This window comes from Lynx canadensis, chromosome C2 (genome assembly GCF_007474595.2).
Source record: "Lynx canadensis isolate LIC74 chromosome C2, mLynCan4.pri.v2, whole genome shotgun sequence".
NCBI classification, from domain to species: Eukaryota; Metazoa; Chordata; class Mammalia; order Carnivora; family Felidae; genus Lynx; species Lynx canadensis.
The window spans coordinates 38,528,075-38,546,224 of record NC_044311.2 but is presented as its reverse complement, the minus strand read 5'-3'; the positions used below and the strand labels follow the sequence as shown (position 1 = coordinate 38,546,224).

Sequence of the window (18,150 nt, the reverse complement as noted above, 5' to 3'; positions counted from 1 at the left end):
CCTTTTTAATTGTCCTGAAATTACTTTCTGATCTCACCTGCCTACCTCATCACAGGTAACGCTTGTAGTGTAGCCATACAGTGCTATTTACCATGTCTCAAACCTACTTGGTACTTTTAAACTTCTATGCCTTTGTCCATGCTGTGCCCTCAGCCTGTAGTGCCCTCTCCCAAATTCCTTTTCACTTACCATTAAACTTATCCTTTCTGTTGTGTTGGTCCAAGCCTATTGATAGTGATGCTGTGGGCTAGGAATGCCTGAGGCACACACCTGGCTGTATTACTCATAGAGAAGATCCCACAGACATTTTCTCCACCAGGGCCAATGTTGTGGCTGGACCAGCCCTTGTGGTTTTCATCATGATTACAAGATGCCTACACTTCAGCAAAAACCATCAGGGAACTTTGAGAAATGAGATTTATTATCATGAGTCCTGGACAGTATATATTTAGCATGCTTGAGGCCATGCAGCAAGGTTGTGGGCACACAGAGAGAAAGAGCATGGACCTGGACATCTGCCTTTATTAAGGTACAAGGGTGGGCTATCTAGGTGTTCACTTGTTCACTCTTTAGTGGCTAATGTAAAGCAAAGAGCAGGAATTAGGGTGTGGGAAATCAGAAGTGGGATCACTCAAGTGGTCAGTCTCTAGGTTACCCAGGGCTTTTCTGAAAGAGGAAATTTTATGAGTGGGACAGCTGAATTCCCTATCTGGTTGTTTAGCTAGTAGCTGTATCATACAGCTGGCAGTATGTTTATTCAAGATGGATATACTTTGAAATGGATGCCTCAGCAAACAAAAGCTTGATGTCAGTCACTCACACTACAGTCAAAAAGCTTAGTGTCAGGCACTTATACAGCATTCACTTTTCAATACCCTACTCCTCTGTGAAATGTACCCAACCTCTCTATATCCCGTCTTGGTTGGGCTATTTGTTGTGTGTTCAAATAACTCTGTGTACAATGCTTATTTCACTGTACCATAGCTCTTTGTTTCCAGTGTCTGTCTCCCTATTAGATCTTGGACCGCTGATGGCAGGAATCCTGTCATTCACCCTTATATCCTAGCATATGTCATTTATAGGATATCTATTCTCAACCCTAACCTATATTATATTTATCATTCAATGTAGGATACATCAATTTTTTTCCTATTAATAACAAGAACAATAAGAACATTAGCTAATGTTTCATGAGAGCTTTGTAGATAGCAGTCAATATTTTACACACTTTATATGTATTAACTCATTTTATCCTTATATTAGTCCATAGTGTAGATATATACTTATCTCCATTCATAACGAAGAAAACTGAGATTTAGAGGGATTAAGTTATTTGTCCCTAAGTTATAAATTAGTAAATGATAGAAACGAGATTTGAACTCATATAGCCTGGCTCCACACTCCCATCTCCTAACTATTGTGCCACATTGAAATAGCAAAATGAACCAAGGTGAGTTTTTTCATTTACTTTAGTTCATTTTCTTATTTCCCCAAAACAAATATAAAATGTATAAGTGATTAATTAGATTAATTTGGGTCATACACAAGCTCCACTAATATTTACTCAAGTGATATAGGATGGGGGTGGTGATTCTGGGTGGTACCAGATTTTGGCCCCTGTGTGATGTTCTTCCAGCTACATAATAGTCCCCAAACCTCTGGGGGTGTCTTGAAGACTCCTCCATTGTCCCAGTCACTCTTCCCTTACTGAAAATGTCATTTTTTACACTTAGTCATCAAACACAATTCTTAGAGAAAATCGTATCTCCTCCCCCACCACCCAGCCCCTGTCAGCAGGAGGTTCAAAAGAACCAAAATTGCACCTAGGACCATTGGGATTCACACAATAAGACTAAGCCCTAGTAATATTTCACTGCCTTTCTGGAGGTGCTAAGTGATAAGGATCAGAATGGATTTTGTTGACTTTAATGGGAAAAGTGAGCCTTTTGTTAGTTACTCACCTTGCTTCCCCTCCAAGAAAAACCCAACTTTGGAGCATTCTTTTGGACCATGATTGGATATGGGAGCATCCTGAGATTTCAATATGTCTAATAAAATTCGCCAAAGAATGGAGGCGCGATAGGAGGGGAAGTGCATTATGGTAGTACAGAGATGTGTTTTGCTCTGAAAATGGAGCTGGATGCTCATTGTAAATGAGGAACCCGGAGTGAGATGTTTGAGAGCACAGCTGGGAATATGTGCAAAGCTCACTTTCATTTTCATTTGAATACCATAGAGGCAGCACTCAACTTGCTTAAAATTAAAAGGTACATCAAGAATGCAAAACATTGTATAAAATTTTAACCAGTCAGTCTTTTTAGTTGCTTTTTAATCTCTTATTGGTTCTTTATTTTTCTATACTGTATTTTCATAAATGTTTTGGGGGCTGTGTGGTTGTTCATCATCCACCCTTGGCTTCCCTTTTCTACAGTTGCATGCACCTTTACAGTTAGGTATCCACCACCTGTACCTAATCTTTGTAATCACATTGTGCTTCCTTTTCACCTTGTTTCTCTCTGCTCTTTCTGCTTGGCTCTACGCATACCCTCTCTTCTCATTGCTCTTCAGACACCTTCCTTTCCTTCTTTGACCTCTGACTCCAACAGCCTACCAGTAAATTTGAAACAAATTCCAATCTGGGAAGTTTGGCCCCCCCTTAAATGAAAATAATATTTTCCTCTGAAATCTCTGTGGCTCAACTGTAGGTATTACTCTAATATTTTCAAGGTTGTCCATTGCAGAGCTGGAGACTAGAAGGTTTGATCTTGAAATTAGTGAGCAGTGAGCATGGCAGTGAGCATTGGCCTCAGGGATTTTTTTAAGTACTGATAATAATAAAAACAATAACATGGACAATAGCTGCTAACATTTCTTGAGAGCAGGTACCAGGTACCAGGTCCTAAGGTACCAGGTCCTAAGCTAACCACTTTTATAAATATTTTCTCATTGAATCCTCACCAGAAGTCTGGGGAGCATGTTCTGTTATTATCCCCATTGTAATGAGGAAACCAGAGCACAGTGAGTGATGCAGGTCACACAGCAGTGAGAGGCTCTTAATAGCTGGGCTTCAGTGACACCTCAGCAACCACAGGGTAGTTGTGAGTCCTGGGATTCCAGCTAGGGCTGATATATCATGAAGAGCACTGGCAGGTAGAACCAGACAGGTGAACACAAGGTGGGCCAGGGTTGCAGTAGCCAGAGCAAGATGATCACAGGTGCTACAGAAAGGGTTCAGTCTGCGAGCAGAGATCAGAGTTGGAGGTACAAAGCTACTTACAGTCCAAGTCAATGAAAGCAGACAGTGATGGGGAATCTGAAACAAGGTAGGGCAACAAGATGGATGGTTCATGGTGGTGATCAGAAGATTAGGGACTGTAGTGGAACGTTCAGGAAAGGAGGTAGTGCATGACAGGTACCCAGTGGTTGCCACGCTGGAGTTTAGAGGGAGGGGATTCAATCGATGGGAGACGCACTGGCAGATCTGGTGGGGCCACAGCTCAGGGACCATTTTGGGTAATGCTCAGAAATAAGGACAGGTCCGGTTACCAACCCTGGGGCACTGTATCCGGATCAGATGAAGAGAAAGGGGGCTTGATACCACAGGAAAGATACGTGCCATACATCTGTGATCTCTCACCTGGGGAGCTGCTATAAACACACATAGCACTACAAGCTGTGTGCCATGGTGTCTTCTTTCTATTAGTTTCTCAAACCCATAGTGTGTAAATGATCTTTTATACCTAAAAGTGAGTGGATTCAAGGTTAACCCTAACAGAATGTCACTTTCACACTCTGACTTGCTCTCTTGAACAAGAGAGTAAGAGACACAGATGCAGCTGGCATGTTTGCGTAACCCTGGGGATGCTGTGTGAACGTGCCACACGTGCTGATATCAGTATATTTATCTCAGTAGAGAAAAGGTAGAAAATTGCCCTCAGAGGCAATGGGGACTTGGTCTGTGGAAGTAGGGCAGAGAGTGGGGCAGGGAACAACTGTGTTTGACTGTAATCGCTTCTATAACATTTCAGTTTTATTGTTTTGTTGTGTATGTGTGCATATCTGTGTGTTGTAAACTTGAAAAAATGTATTAAATTTGACTATCAAGCAATCAGTCCCATACTAAATTAAAAGGTAGAAGGGAGCACAGAGACCATCTGCTAATATATTGTTGCAGGCAGGAAATCTAGGCAATCTAACTGGCAGATATAAGAATTTTTAAAAGAGAAAGAATAGTAGCCAGAGACCATTTAATGTGGGCATAAAGAGGTTCATATAGTGCTTGGAAATCATTATAACACAGCGAGTATTACACTTTATGGGGCCGGTGGTGGTGCTGGGACTTCCAGGAAAGATCCAAGTATCCCCATCACATTCTGTTTAAGGAGGCAGGGAGCCAGGTAATGTATTTTAGCAGGGTTTTTATCAAATGAGGTAAAATCAAGAGAGGAAGATATTGTTCTTATGTGACTTCCCTTCATAACACATAAATTATACTAAATGTTTTAGATTTTTCTAATTAAACCTGCCAAACTGCACACTCTCTGAGGACAGGGCCACAGCTGCCCCAAGAGGGAAGAAAGAACTTACATAGAGTTTCTCTTTCCTCAAGCCACAGGAGATGTTTAGTCTGCTCAAGGCCAAGAAGGGCCACAGGCCTGGCCCCAGGAGCAGACTTTGGCCTTCCATGAAATGGGAGGAGGGAGGAAGCATTGTTCTTGCTCCCAGTAGAACAGCATTTCTCAGGCCTCTGAGATGCTTCTCACTGAGTCTCACATAAAACCAAAGAACTTAATCTGCTGCCATCATTCCTCAGCTCCATCTGGCTGCTGGAATAATTGAAACTAGAAACGTCTGCTTTGATTGCTGCTGGAAAGGAAAACTTAAGTTTTCGTGGAAAACCTTAGTACTGCCTCAAACAAGAAACCTTATTGGGTTTCTTGTGAAATTCGATTTCTGTCCTCTTGAGTTTTCTAGACAGGGAACCAGAAAAATGCCCTAAATAGATGCGGCAATGGGAACTTTGGGACCCCCAGTTCAATTCATAGCCTAGATAGGTGCCAGGTGGTCCACTGAGGAGGGGGACAGGGAGAAGGGGGATCTAGGCTTACCCAGAAATAAAGCCTCCTAGGGGTCCTCAGCATCAGCCAGAGAGCTCAGAGCCATCAGAGCTTTGAATGTGGCCCGGCATCATGAGGCGGGGGGCCAGGGTGTCTCCACACCTGTCCCTCACTGTTCACAGAGGTTGGACCCAGGCCATCTGCACCACAGCGTCACTGCCTGGACCCACCTTGGAAGGCCAGGCCCTAGGTCCCCCTTCACTCTTTCTCCCTACCCCTTCCTCATTTCCTCCCTGTCTCTCACCTCTCCTAGCCTTCCACCCTCCTTGCCCCTTCTCCTGCTCCTCTCCTCCCCAGGACTTCTCTCCCCCTGCCTCCCTCCCCATGCACTGCCTCCTTCCTCCCTTCTTTCTTTGGGAAGCCAATGCCTTACCCATTAGGCCACAGGGTGACTCTCCCTCTCCTCTTTCCTCATCCCTACTTGTCTCTCCTCCCTGACCCCTTTCCCTCCCTCCTTTCTCATTCCCTCTTTTCTCATTCCTTCTCTCAATCTGACTTCAAATAGATAAAAGAGATCTTTCTACTCTAAGAAAATCAAAGGTTAGTCCCTACCAGAGGCTCTTCTCAGTTCCACATACAATAAATAGCTACCCATTTCGCTCCCTGGTTTAGAAAGAAGAGGCTATTCATTGCCAGAAGACAGTGATTTTTTGAAGCATCAGAAGTATTTTAAATAAGCTGTCTCTGCACTGCTTTCCTTTCACTGGACAGCACACCTGCCAGCTGCTGGCTCCTCACCCCGCTTTCTCCTCCTCCACCTGGAGAACAGAATGGCAAGGGGGCTAAAGAAGTGTTTGCAGGGGTAGGAGTTAAAGGGAAGACCCCAAAGCTCTAGGAATTGAGGCATTCACAGGACAGGTGCTGGTGGAGCTTGGGTGGGATGTCTGAGGCCCTGAGCTTCTCCTCCTACTCCTCCCCTAGTCTTCCCAGCCTGCCTCCAGACAGACAGAGGCCCACTCTGGAGCAGAGGAAGTTCAAACTCCAGGACCCTCAACTGCTCTGGCCCTTTCGAGGCCCTGGGAAGAAACCCAGCATTGTGTTCCCATGGTCCTATGTTTTTGCAAGATTTGCAAAAGGAATATATTTTAACCACAGTGGGGTTTGATGACTCTTTCCACTACAGTTTCCCCTCAGTCATACCTCTCCTCTGGTCTATTGGCCCTGGAGTGGGCATTTGGGGGATCCGACTCAGGGGAAGCTGAGTTGGGAATGCATTTAGTTTATATTTAGTAGGATATGTTTGTGTGGTCTGCAGTCACTTCTGTGCATGGGCAAGTCATGGCTGGCCATCGCAGTGCAGGAATGGCTTATAAGAATAGTGCCACAAGGCTGAATCAAAGTTGAGTATGTCCTACAGCGCCAGGCTTCAGAAGTCTGTGGGCAGTTGTAGAAAAACAAGGCTTGAAATGTCCTGAGCCTGAAGCTAGTCTGTGGAAAATTCTTCCAATCATGAGATGTGTAAAATTCCAAGTGGAGGATTCCGTTCTCATTGGTGCCCCCATCAAAACAGAATTCAGGAATATATTCGATGACACAGTATATACACTGAGAAGCCCACTGTGCTTTGTTTATGGGAATTGCACAAAATGAAATTTATCAGAAATCTTGTGTTTTCAGGGCATTAATGTGTAGCAGCACTGCACACAGCTGGCATGTCTGTAAGCAGGCATGCTTTAGTGCCTCCCAATTATCAATAATTTCGATCGATCTTGTTAGAGGAAAGACTACCTTATCTTCCTATTCTCCCTTGTACAAAATCATTGCCATATAGAGAAAGTATCAAAGTATGGAGGCAAAACTTACAGAGGAAAAAGTTATTTTAAAAGTGTGTTAGGCAGTTAATTTGAATATTAATTATTTTTATGGATTTTGAAACGTCTGTTGCATTTGCCAGATTTTTAAATCATAAAACGTTTTGTAATTTACTTTTTCTTTCCCAAAAGTCATTTCCATACCTAATTTTGTGGTCATATTTTTGTATTAAATTTTTTTTCTTTTTTATTTTTTTTACTGTTTATCTATTTTGAGAGACAGAAAGAGCATGAGCAGGGGAGGGGCAGAGAGAAGGGGAGACACAGAATCCAAAGTAGGCTCTAGGCTCCAATCTGTCAGCACAGAGCCCATCATGGGGCTCAAACCCACAAACCATGAGATCTTGACCTGAGCCGAAGTCAGACGCTCAACCGACTGAGCCACCCAGACACACCGTATTACAGGCTCTTTTAAAAAGAGGCCCGCACGTCAAATTGTCTCAGCCTCAGGCCCCAGAACGCTGAATCCTCTCTACTGGCAGCTTTGGTGAGCATCTGGACAAAGGCCTGTTCTTTTCTGTCTCCAGGAGCCTGCTCCAACCCAGCCCCCACATTCCGGGAGCAGTTTGGTCAATGAGTCCTGCAGAGATAGCAGGTGGCCTTTCCTCCAGGATCTCTATTTTCAGGGCTGTGGACATTCTCAGGCTCCTACTGTTATCGAGAGACAGCAGTGAGGAACAGGAGTTGGTGCTCAATCTCACTAGCTGTGCTGAGGCCCAGCTGTACAAGTTCTCATTTTGACACGAATGCATTTGAGGTTCTTTTGATTCAGGGAGAGGTAGGATGGTTTTCTGCCAAACCTTTCCTTTGATCTGTATCATATTTGGTTCCAGTGATCTGCCACACAAAACTGTTGCGTCTCATCTGCAGCAAGGCCCTTACCAGTTTTCTCATTTCTTTAACAGAGTTGGTGTGGATCTGGATGAAGATCTGAAGGAGCCCACCTCACACCAGGCAAGTCAAAGAGGCCAATTCATAGAGTATAGAAATATAAAATGTTCTGTTTCATGGAATCTTCCATGCTTGTCCAGCATGTGGCCAAGGGGCTCAACCTAAAGGGCACTGCCTCCACTGATAAAACACACCCAATGGCTATAAAATACCTGGGAATACAGGGTATCAATAACCTTTGTATAACCTTTAGAATGCTTAGAACTAGAATGCACTTGCACCCTCTCTGTGGCAACAAGAAGCTGGAAACTCTACAGTATAGAAGCAAGAGCATGGTTCTTGGAATGAGGTAGCCTGGAGTTCAAATCCTCTGCCTAGGGACTTGCTAGCTAGGTAATCTCAGTGAAATTTTATTCAGTGCATGTCCAATGCATGTTGGGCACACATGCCCAAATGGACCTGTTTCTCCTGCACAGCTTCTCATTAATCAGGTCTAGGTGTATAGAAATATTGAAACATTGAAAATTTGCAAAAGCACAGCAAAACTGTCTTGGTGATCCATTCCTAACTTAACCACACAACCATTCTCTGCAGAGACCTGAAAATCCTTAGGGAAATTTGTTCAAGATAATGTGCTGTTCCCTCAAGTACAGGAAATGTATTCCCCAAACTCTGAACTTGAACCTGACATCGCAGTAGAATCTGCCATTGGCAATTTTGCATTAGCCATTTCTAATTCAGTACTTAAAACAATTGTGTAGGAATGTTGCACCTTTTGTTGAAATTGTAAGCAGATAGACACAGTAGTATAATATAAATAAGTGATGTTGCTTAATGACTCGTGTTATGATCATACCTGGATTTAAAGAGGACCCATCTCTTTTATTTTGTGATTTTTTTTTTCTATAATGCCATCAGTGAGGCACAGCTGGTTAGTGCTCCTGGGCAAAATGTTGCTACTTTCCTGGTTTACATAGACATAAAGAAGGAAGGATCCTGTGCTCTATAAAAAGGCCTGGAAAATTAAGTTGGTGATGATCCTGGCTTATTGTACTTTCAATTTTTTTTTTGTACATGTGTTTCAAGGCCAGGCTGGTGCTGTTTTCTCAGACTCCATAGCCCAGGAAACACACCTCACTGCAGGAGTGAGCACAGCAGGTGTGCCAGCACACTGGGATTGGGGCCAGCTTGGTGACCTGAGAAGGGAGAATAAAGCCCATCTCCTTATACTCATGGGCTGTAATGAGTAGTTAGTAAGGTGCCATGGTGGCTGATTTTTGAAAAGCATTTTCATCTCATATAGGTCAACTAATCCATCCTCCTACCTTCAAGCAAAACTTTTATCTAAATTCTATCTTTCTCTTCTAACTTTTTCTTTAAAAGAGATAGAATAAGAAAATGCATCAAAGCAAATTCTTCATCTTTCTCTAGCTGCCTAATATTTTGAAATCACATATAATTATTAGGAAGATTACCTAGGAGCCTAACTCCTTCCTTTTACAATTTAAACATTTTATTTTAGCTCATTCACACCATTGTTAATTCCGTAATAACTCCTACCTGAAGATACTTAAACCAGTAGAAAGTAGTAGTAGTAGTAGTTGTTGTTGTTGTTGTTAGAGACATGAGATAGGGCAACTAGGTCCAGTGAAAACTGCATTGTATTTGAATCTCCAACAGTTGTTTTACCTCTTTGAGTCTCAGTTTCCCTATGTGTAAAATGTGGTTGATAATAATGTCTACTTCTCCAGATTGGTATAATGATCAAGTGAAATTATATTTATGAAAACTACGAAACTTAATTTAGTTAAACCCATCTCATCTTATGAAGGATTTGTGGCAGCTTACCCATAGAATAAAATAATAGTAAAATATTTTAAGAGAATTTTAAAATTCAATAAATAATATTACTAACAGCAGAAAGTCAAAACCAGAGGGATAAAGAGAATCAAGAATAAGCAGATCATAAGGTCCTATATACTTGCTTAGTCAAGCCACAAGTGAGCTTTGGTAGCCAAGGCGGGGAAAGAGGAAAAAATAATCACTAATACACTAAATTATTATCATTAGAGGGAAAAAGTGTACTCTCTCCTCAAGCAGTACAAAACTTCGCAGGCCACCGTTTTAAAAGATATTTCTCACTTGGGGCTTCCTGTACAGGACACATAAAGAGCTGTACAAATGTTAGCTAACTAATCTTATTATAAATTACATGGTTCCTACTGAACTTCTGCTCCTTCAAATAATTTTGTTTTTAAGAGGTGTCCTGGAAGTGTTCCTATTCATAATAATATTTGACTACCAAGGTAGCTACATTTCAGAAAGAGATTTTCTCCAAACCTTGGAATAATTCTTATCTTCCGTGTCAAGTATAGGAAACAGTGGCATTGAGCTAGAAATTAAAAAAAAAAAAAAAAAAAAAAAACAGTGTCCATGCCACTGCCAACTGACCTGGACAGTTTTTTTGTTTTTGCTTTTGGTGGTTTTTTTTGGTACTTTCCAAACCATGTGTCAAGAACCTCTTTGCCCTCATTTTGCCTGACATCTCTTTGCTTATTATCAGTATCTGTTGCTCTGGAGGACTGAAGAGCATAAACCCTCATTCTTAGGAGGATTGCATGTTTCCACTTGGTTTGCATGTATTCAATTGGGCTTGTGTTAACAAATAAGATGATTTTCGCACCAGTCAACTTCTAAAAATAGAAGAAAAAGAGGAAGACTATTTTTACCAAAAGCTAAAAATTTTACAGTTATGGCAATTACTGATTGTATACTCTCAAAATCAGTAACAAACACACGTTATTATATTTTTTAAGGAACTTCTTCTTTCTCAGTTGGTGGACAGTAAAACAGCCTTTGGGAAATGCAAACTTCTGTCACTAACCAGCAATGTCACGATTTTCCTTTTTGCCTTGCAACAGCTTTAGAGTGTGAATGGTATTATACTTTTGCTTGTACCAGACCCAAAAGCTTTAGAAAGCATGTTCTACATACAGGTATTAAAGTTTAAATATGTACTCCATGCAAATGTGCTTCTTTGAGAAATGGGAGATAGTACAGTTGTGAATTTTATGTCTCTTAAATTTAAAAGCAAAAACAAAAGAACTCTGAGACTCCCACCCCCTCCCCTACTCCCACCATAAGAGGTTTTCCTTGTAATTGATGCTGAGTTTTTGAAAACACAGCACTGCACAGAAGTTGAGAATCACTGGAGCATCGCACTTGCCTTAATATATTAATAGAAATTCCTGCTGCCCAAGAAGGCTCACCACTGTTGCTTCTTTTTCCCTTTTTGCCATTTTTCTCATAATCATTCTAACATTTGTTGAGTACAGACTATTGCTAACACTTCTAAGCACCTTGTCTGTATTAATTAAATTTCCAAGATAACCCTATCCCTATGAGCGGATACCATTGTTATCCCCATATTACAAATGAGGAAACTCTATACAAATAAGTTAAATAGCTGGTCCAAGGGTACATAGCAAGAAGAGGTGGAATGTTAATCTAGACAATCTGGTTCCAGAACTTCCACTCTGAAATGGTATGCTTTCATGCATTCATTCATTCATCCATACAATCCACCATGTCAGAGACTAGTCTACAGGTGAAGAGGATGCAGCAGTTACCAGTTCAAAGTTTTCACTCACAGAGCTTTTGTTCTAATGGACGATGCTGATGAGAAAAAAGGTAAATGATGTGAGTACAGCAGATAAGAGGATGGTGAACAATGGAGGAGAGGCTATTGCCTCATCAAGGCGGGCCTTTGTTTTTATTTGATTTTTTTTTTAATGTTTATTTATTTTTGAGAGAGACAGAGAGACAGAGAGAGCACAAGCGAGGGAGGGGCCGAGAAAGACGGAGACAGAGAATCCAAAGCAGGCTCCAGGCTCTGAGCACAGAGGCCAACACAGGGCTCGAACTCACAAGCCATGAGATCATGACCTGAGCAGAAGTCGGACACCTAACCAATTGAGCCACCCAGATTCCCCAGGGTAGACCTTTCTAAGGAAGTGGCATTTGATCAGAGGTCTGAATGATGTGCAGAAGTGAGCCGTGTGGGATCTGGAGAAAAAACACCCCAGAAAAAGGGTACCGCAAGGATGAAAGCTGTAGAGTCACAATGGGTTATGGTGTGCTCCATGAGTAGCAGGAAGGCCAGTGTGGCTGTGAATTGGTGAACAAGTTAGGAGAGATGGACATGAACTGGGAGAAACAGAGAGCAACCAAATCATTGGCCAAGGTGATAAGTGTGGTTTTATTCTACGTGTGATGGAGGGAAAATCCTTAAAGGTTTGGAGCTTGGAAGTAATGGAATCAACCCTTTTTAAGAACTCATTTTTCTCCCATCTGTACTCTTCCAACTATTACAATGAGGTTAATTTTCATCTCTTCTAACATAATTTTTATTTTTTTTAACACTGTGCTTCTCTATGTGCTCTCTTAATGCTCACTTCCAATTTTTTTTTTGTTCCCATAGTTTCTTCATTGAAATTCTGGTTTTGGTTGTCACTTATGCTTCTGTGTAACCTGTGTGGATCAGTTCTGGTCACTGCAGCTCAAGAAAGTCAGAGCAGAGCTGAGAAAGGTCCAGAGAAGGGCAACTTCAATAACTTAGCAGAGGGAGATTAAAAGGATTACTATTTCTCCTACAGAAAGATTAGCACTAAGAAGGAATACAATAAAGTATCTATAAAAATATGAAGAGTGTGAGTAAGGTGAATGAAGTCTTGTTTGCCAATTCCCAGAAAACCATAACCTGGAATACCCCTAAAATCTGAAAGCGCTCATTTGAGGAAGAATAAAAGGATTCGTTCTTCTGCAATTGATACTTATTTCTCATGGTCATCTAGAGTTGCAAGGGCTGGAAATATAAGTAGGTTCAAGAGGAGAAGAGATTAATTAGCAGATGCTGGTATCATCTCATCTTTAAATAAAAATTAATTTTTCCCTGTGAATTCTCAAATCTAATATCCTAATTAACATATAGGAAACAGAATAAATATTCATGTATATATATGAAAAATATATATGAAAAAATTAATTTTTCCCTGTGAATATTTTCAAATGTCCTAAGAAACTTATAGAAAACAGAATAAATATTTCCATGTGTGTATACACACACACACACACACACACACACACACACACCCCAGATTTAACAATTAACATTTTTCCAAACTTGCTCCTATACTGTTGGAATTGACCTCATAAGAATATAAATTCCATACTATACCTCCACAAATATTTCAGGAATAGTATACTAAGCTCTATAAAATTGACCTGACCCAGATGAGGGGTTTTTATGTTGCATTGTAACTAGTAGAATTTTGAGAAAAATAAAAGGGATTTTTCACAGCAAATATCCTAGGTTTTCCCTTGGTAATACTGACTTTATTTGGGTTATAATTACTTTTGTTTTATACATCCAAAAGTGTATTTCCTCCAACTAATTTTTACTGCATAGGACTAAATTCCATATATTTCTCTTACCTATACATTCAATCATTGCATATTCTAGAAAGCAGGAATGATATTGAGAAAGAGGAAGTGGAAGAAGATGGCAACTACCATTCAGTGAGCACTTTTTATATATTAGGTGCCATGTGTATACCCACTTTTCTTTACCGTGGCCAATCAAAACACCTGTTATCACCCCTAGTTTATAAATTACAAAATTGAAATTCAAAGAATTAAAAGAACTTTCCCAAGACTACCACCACAACAACAAATTCCAGACACTTCAGCAACACCCAAACTCTAGTCCCTAGTTCCTTGATTCAGTGAGATGGCAGCTCTCTGCTTGGACTGTTCTCAGCGTGGACTCTACCTTCTTGCACTGCAATGGGAATAGGGCCTCCAGGCAGGGTCCAGGAGAATATAGGCTCACCTCATCCGTTGTCCTTCTCTTGAGAATCACAGGCTTTTGCTGCCTGTTATCTAATACCTAAATTCTAACATATTCTTATGAAACCAGTTATTCTATGATTGTCAACCATTACATATTTTAGAAGTAGGCTTATAAGGGAATACATTGTTTTGTTTTATTTTCAAATATATAATACTATATATTCCAATCACAAGTCTCAACATGAGACTCTTATCTTTGCTTTGGTGTTTGTGGTTTGGGACACCATCACTAGGGGACATTATGAGTAAGATACTCCAAGGTGCATTTTCCATTATGATGTGTGTACATGGATGTAAGTGTGTGTGTGTGTGTGTGTGTGTGTGTGTGTGTGTGTTTGTACATGCATATAAAAGAGCACACCAACTAAATTGTGATATAAATCAGGCATTAGTTAAGAATACTATGAAGTATAGTGAAATGATGTGAATCTCCTCCTGCCTGTAAATTGGTCCATCATTTTATGCCTTATATTCAGTCCTAAATCCCTAACATGGTATACTAGATCTAGGATAAGTTTTGATATAGTCTTAAGGGGGAAATATATCTTCTATACCCCAAATATGTTACCTTTGTGAATGCACTTTGTAAACTACAGAGTTGTGACGTATCATCTTATTATCTCTTCCCAATTCCCACTCCAATGCCTTTTACACTGGGAACTGATGATTCTAGTATATAGTTGTATTAGCTTTCTATTGATGCATAACAAATTATCCCAAAAATTAGTGGCTTAAAACAGCAAAGATTTATTATCTCACAGTTTCTATGGGTCAGGAATTTGAAAGCAACTTAGCTGAATGTTTCTAACTTGAGGTCTCTCATGAAGTTGCAATCAGAATGTCAGCTAGAACTACAGTCATCTGCAGGCTTCACTGGGGCTAGGGGATCTACTTCCATGATGGCAGAAGGCCACCAGTTTACTGCTGACTATCGTCAAGAAGACTCATTTCCTTACCACACGTATCTCTCCCTCCATAGAGCTACTTGAGTGTCCTCACAATATGGCCCCTGACTTCCCTCACATGGTCTAACACCAGATAGCAAGGAGGAAGCCACAATGTCTTTTTATGACCTAGTCTTAGATATGGCACACCATCACTTCTGCTCCATTCTAATGATTAAAAACGAGTCACTAAGTACAATCCACATTCAGTAGGAAGGGAAATCAATCTCCATCTTTTAAAGGAAAAAGTGCCAAAGAATTTATGGATATGTATTTTTAAACCACTGCAATATTATATTATATTTATCTGAACCAAATAATTTATTTTCCCCCAGATTAACTTGGATGTCCTATACAGAAAGGCTATTTGAACAAGCCCTTTCTTTGTAGCTAAACCATGAGTGTAGCCCATCTGGTAGTTTATCTTTGTCTACATGTCACCATAACAGTTTTATCCATCCTTGACTAGCTCTTTTCTTCATTTTTTCTTCCCTAAGCATGTATTTTCTGACTATACCTTCTAGAGAATATTTATGAATTCATCACGGCATGGGGATGGTGAGAAGATTTGTATAAAGTAGTTTCTATGTGGAAGCTAAGAATTAATGATATACATTTTAAAATGTAAATTTGGAAAAATTTCCTATTGACCTTTAATTGTATTATGCTCCTTCCTCAAAATCCAGAATTTTTTCTCCTTAGGGGCACAGAATCTGGCCCTCTCCTTGGAAATTAGAAAATCAAGGCAATAAACTTGAAATTATTATATAAATACATTTCAAATTGTGGGGAAATGGCAGATCAAAAGTACTGCTATCAAATTTTATTCAAAGGTACAACTTGTAAAAATGCTCTGGAACCCATAAGGAGCTCTACGGGCTTGTTATGATAATTATTTGTCTTTATTATAATTCTGTGCAACTTCCACTGACATTAATATTGGATATGAAATCTCAAAAAATAGAAAGGAAAATCTCTGTCTCCTAATCCATGGAATCCCCCTGAAATGAGGAGCAATCCCACATGATTATCCCAGAGCAGAGTTCATCCAGTTCACTTAACAAAGGCCCCACATTTGAATATTGATAGAGGAATGTATTTGCATTTGCTTAGTTCTTTTTCATTAAGGTTAATATAACAAACAGTCCCTTCTTGCTTCACTGTCTGGATTTCACAGATTTGTGGCCTGAGCCTTTTGTTTTCTCCCAGAGGTCTAAATAAACATAAAACAAAGAACACCTTCACAATTTTCCTATTGCTTCCTCTCTGGGGAGGTGCTAAGGGTGAGGGCATCACTTAAAAGGTAAGGACTCACTCCCTTCTGTGCTCAGTCACTTCCCAACCTCTGGTTTATTCCTTTGTCTAAGGAGGAAAAAGAAAGATATCTAATGTCCCAGTCGCTTTTACCTTTTCCCAGAAATAGAAGATAATAAAGGAACCAGAAATTGCACATATATCAAGCACTCTGCTTCTTAGAAGTATCAAGGGCAAATAAAAGTTAGGATTCAATGCTCTTGAATCTCTGGTTTCCATTTACAACCCTGAAACATGAGGCTCAGAGTTGATAAGTGTATTGTTATTAAATGGTAAACGGTAGAGAGTCAGAACTCAAATCTTGGTTTTCAGTTTCTGTATCCTCTGTGTGTTCCAACATGCACACCACTTCCCCTCTGAGACAAGGAACTCAGAAGAAAAGAAATACTGCTAGTGATAAAGAAAATACCATCAAATTCCAGATTCTACTTCTAATGACTGGTCACATCCATTGTCCTTGGGTGTGAGTTGATCTCTGCTTCAGAGTAATCTAGGTAAATTAATGCTACCTGCTGTCCTCTGCCCATCTGGACCCTCCCAGAGGCTTGCCCTCGGTGCTGCCTCATCAGATACCTTTCCTGTTCCAGGGTGACTGCAAAGGCTGGCCTTCCCTGGGCACATTTATCTTCAACCCCCAGTGAACAAGCAGAGCACAGAGTAGACTAACTCATTTATTTCTACTCATTTATTGATGGCCTTTCATAACCGAGTTATTAAGTCATCAATAACTTCAGAAAAATAAATGAATGGATCCAGAACTGGGCCAACAGATATTTAAGATACCCACTGAAAATTTTATCTATGATCAGCAGAAAAGTCAATGCTGGGTCATCAGTGGCATTTCCCTCACCTGGGAAAATATGGTCTATGTTTTATTCTAATTAGAACCCAGTCAATTTCTTTACAAACTAGTAAAATAAATAACATCTCCAATCTCTCAAGTAAAATAAAGTTGAAAAAAATTTACATTTGTTAACATTTTCCAAAGTGCTACCTAATATGTGCTGCTCTTATCAACTGTCAAAAAAATATCTCTGAAAGTCTTGCCAGAAATAGAGTATAAGATATTTCACTAGTGCTTGCGAGTTCTAGTATATTCCCCTCAGGAAATAAAATAAAAAGGATAGGGAAGGAGGAAAGAAAGCCAGAAAAGGTTTTTCTAAGACCTTGAAAAACCCTTGAAACCAGTATCTAGGAGTCTAGAGAAATTCTTAACAATGATGTTAAGTTTCTATAGGGACACTTTCAAAGCCTTCAGTACTTTACCCAGCTGATGGGAGGCATGCATTTTCATTATGTTTGGGGATGTAGGTAGCAGCTCTGTCTTAACTTACATGATCACCCCAGAATCCTGACCTCATCGCCCTATTCAAATATTTTTTTTAAATGTTTATTCATTTTTGAGAGACAGAGGGACAGAGTGCAAGCCGGAAGGGGCAGAGAGAGAGGGAGACACAGAATCTGAAGCAGGCTCTAGGCTCTGAGCTGTCAGCACGGAGCCTGATGCAGGACTCGAACCTACAAATTGTGAAATCATGACCTGAGCCAAAGTCAGATGCTTAACTGACTGAGCCACCCAGGTGCCCCCCGTATTCAAATATTCTTTTGCCCTAGTTTACTCCCCACTTATAACTTGGGGCCTCACCTGGATGAGAGGAATCTTGGCTGTTGAGAGGTCCCAAGTGTGTTTGGAAGCCTCTCTGTGCCCCAGTTGCCTCAGTTTCCTCATCAGTAGAATAGGAATGATAATAGAACATACTTCAGCTGCTATAATAATTAAAAGAGTTAATCTATGAAGAGCACTTAGAATACTGTCTGGCACATGGTAAGTTTTCAAGAAGTATCAGCTGTGATTGTTGTTGTTGTCATTTGTATATAAATATAATATTTTCCATATGATTAGGACCTTGGAGACCAGCCAATCCAATTTCTTCAATTAGTTTTTCAGGCTAGGAAGCTGCAGCCCAATAACTTATTTAATGTTTGTACTTTCTAAAGCTTAAAGACTAAGTGAGATACTGGCAAAAAGAACATCACCTTTGGAGTCCAGCAGTCCTACAATCAAATTCCAGATCTGTTGCTTGCGCTTGCTGTGTGACTTTGGGCTCATCTCTTCCCTTCTCTGGGCTTCTCTAGGTCCTCACCTATACAATAGGTGTCAAC

General features: G+C 40.4%; 1 protein-coding gene across 1 annotated transcript in view; it reads left to right on the top strand.

The window, feature by feature from the left end:
- SLC9A9 (solute carrier family 9 member A9) overlaps positions 1-18,150 on the top strand; it is a 575,498-nt gene that overhangs the window by 450,344 nt on the left and 107,004 nt on the right. The window contains exon 13 of the mRNA XM_030330596.1: positions 7,834-7,882. Coding sequence (XP_030186456.1) covers positions 7,834-7,882 — 49 coding nt within the window. The remainder of the gene's footprint in view (positions 1-7,833; positions 7,883-18,150) is intronic.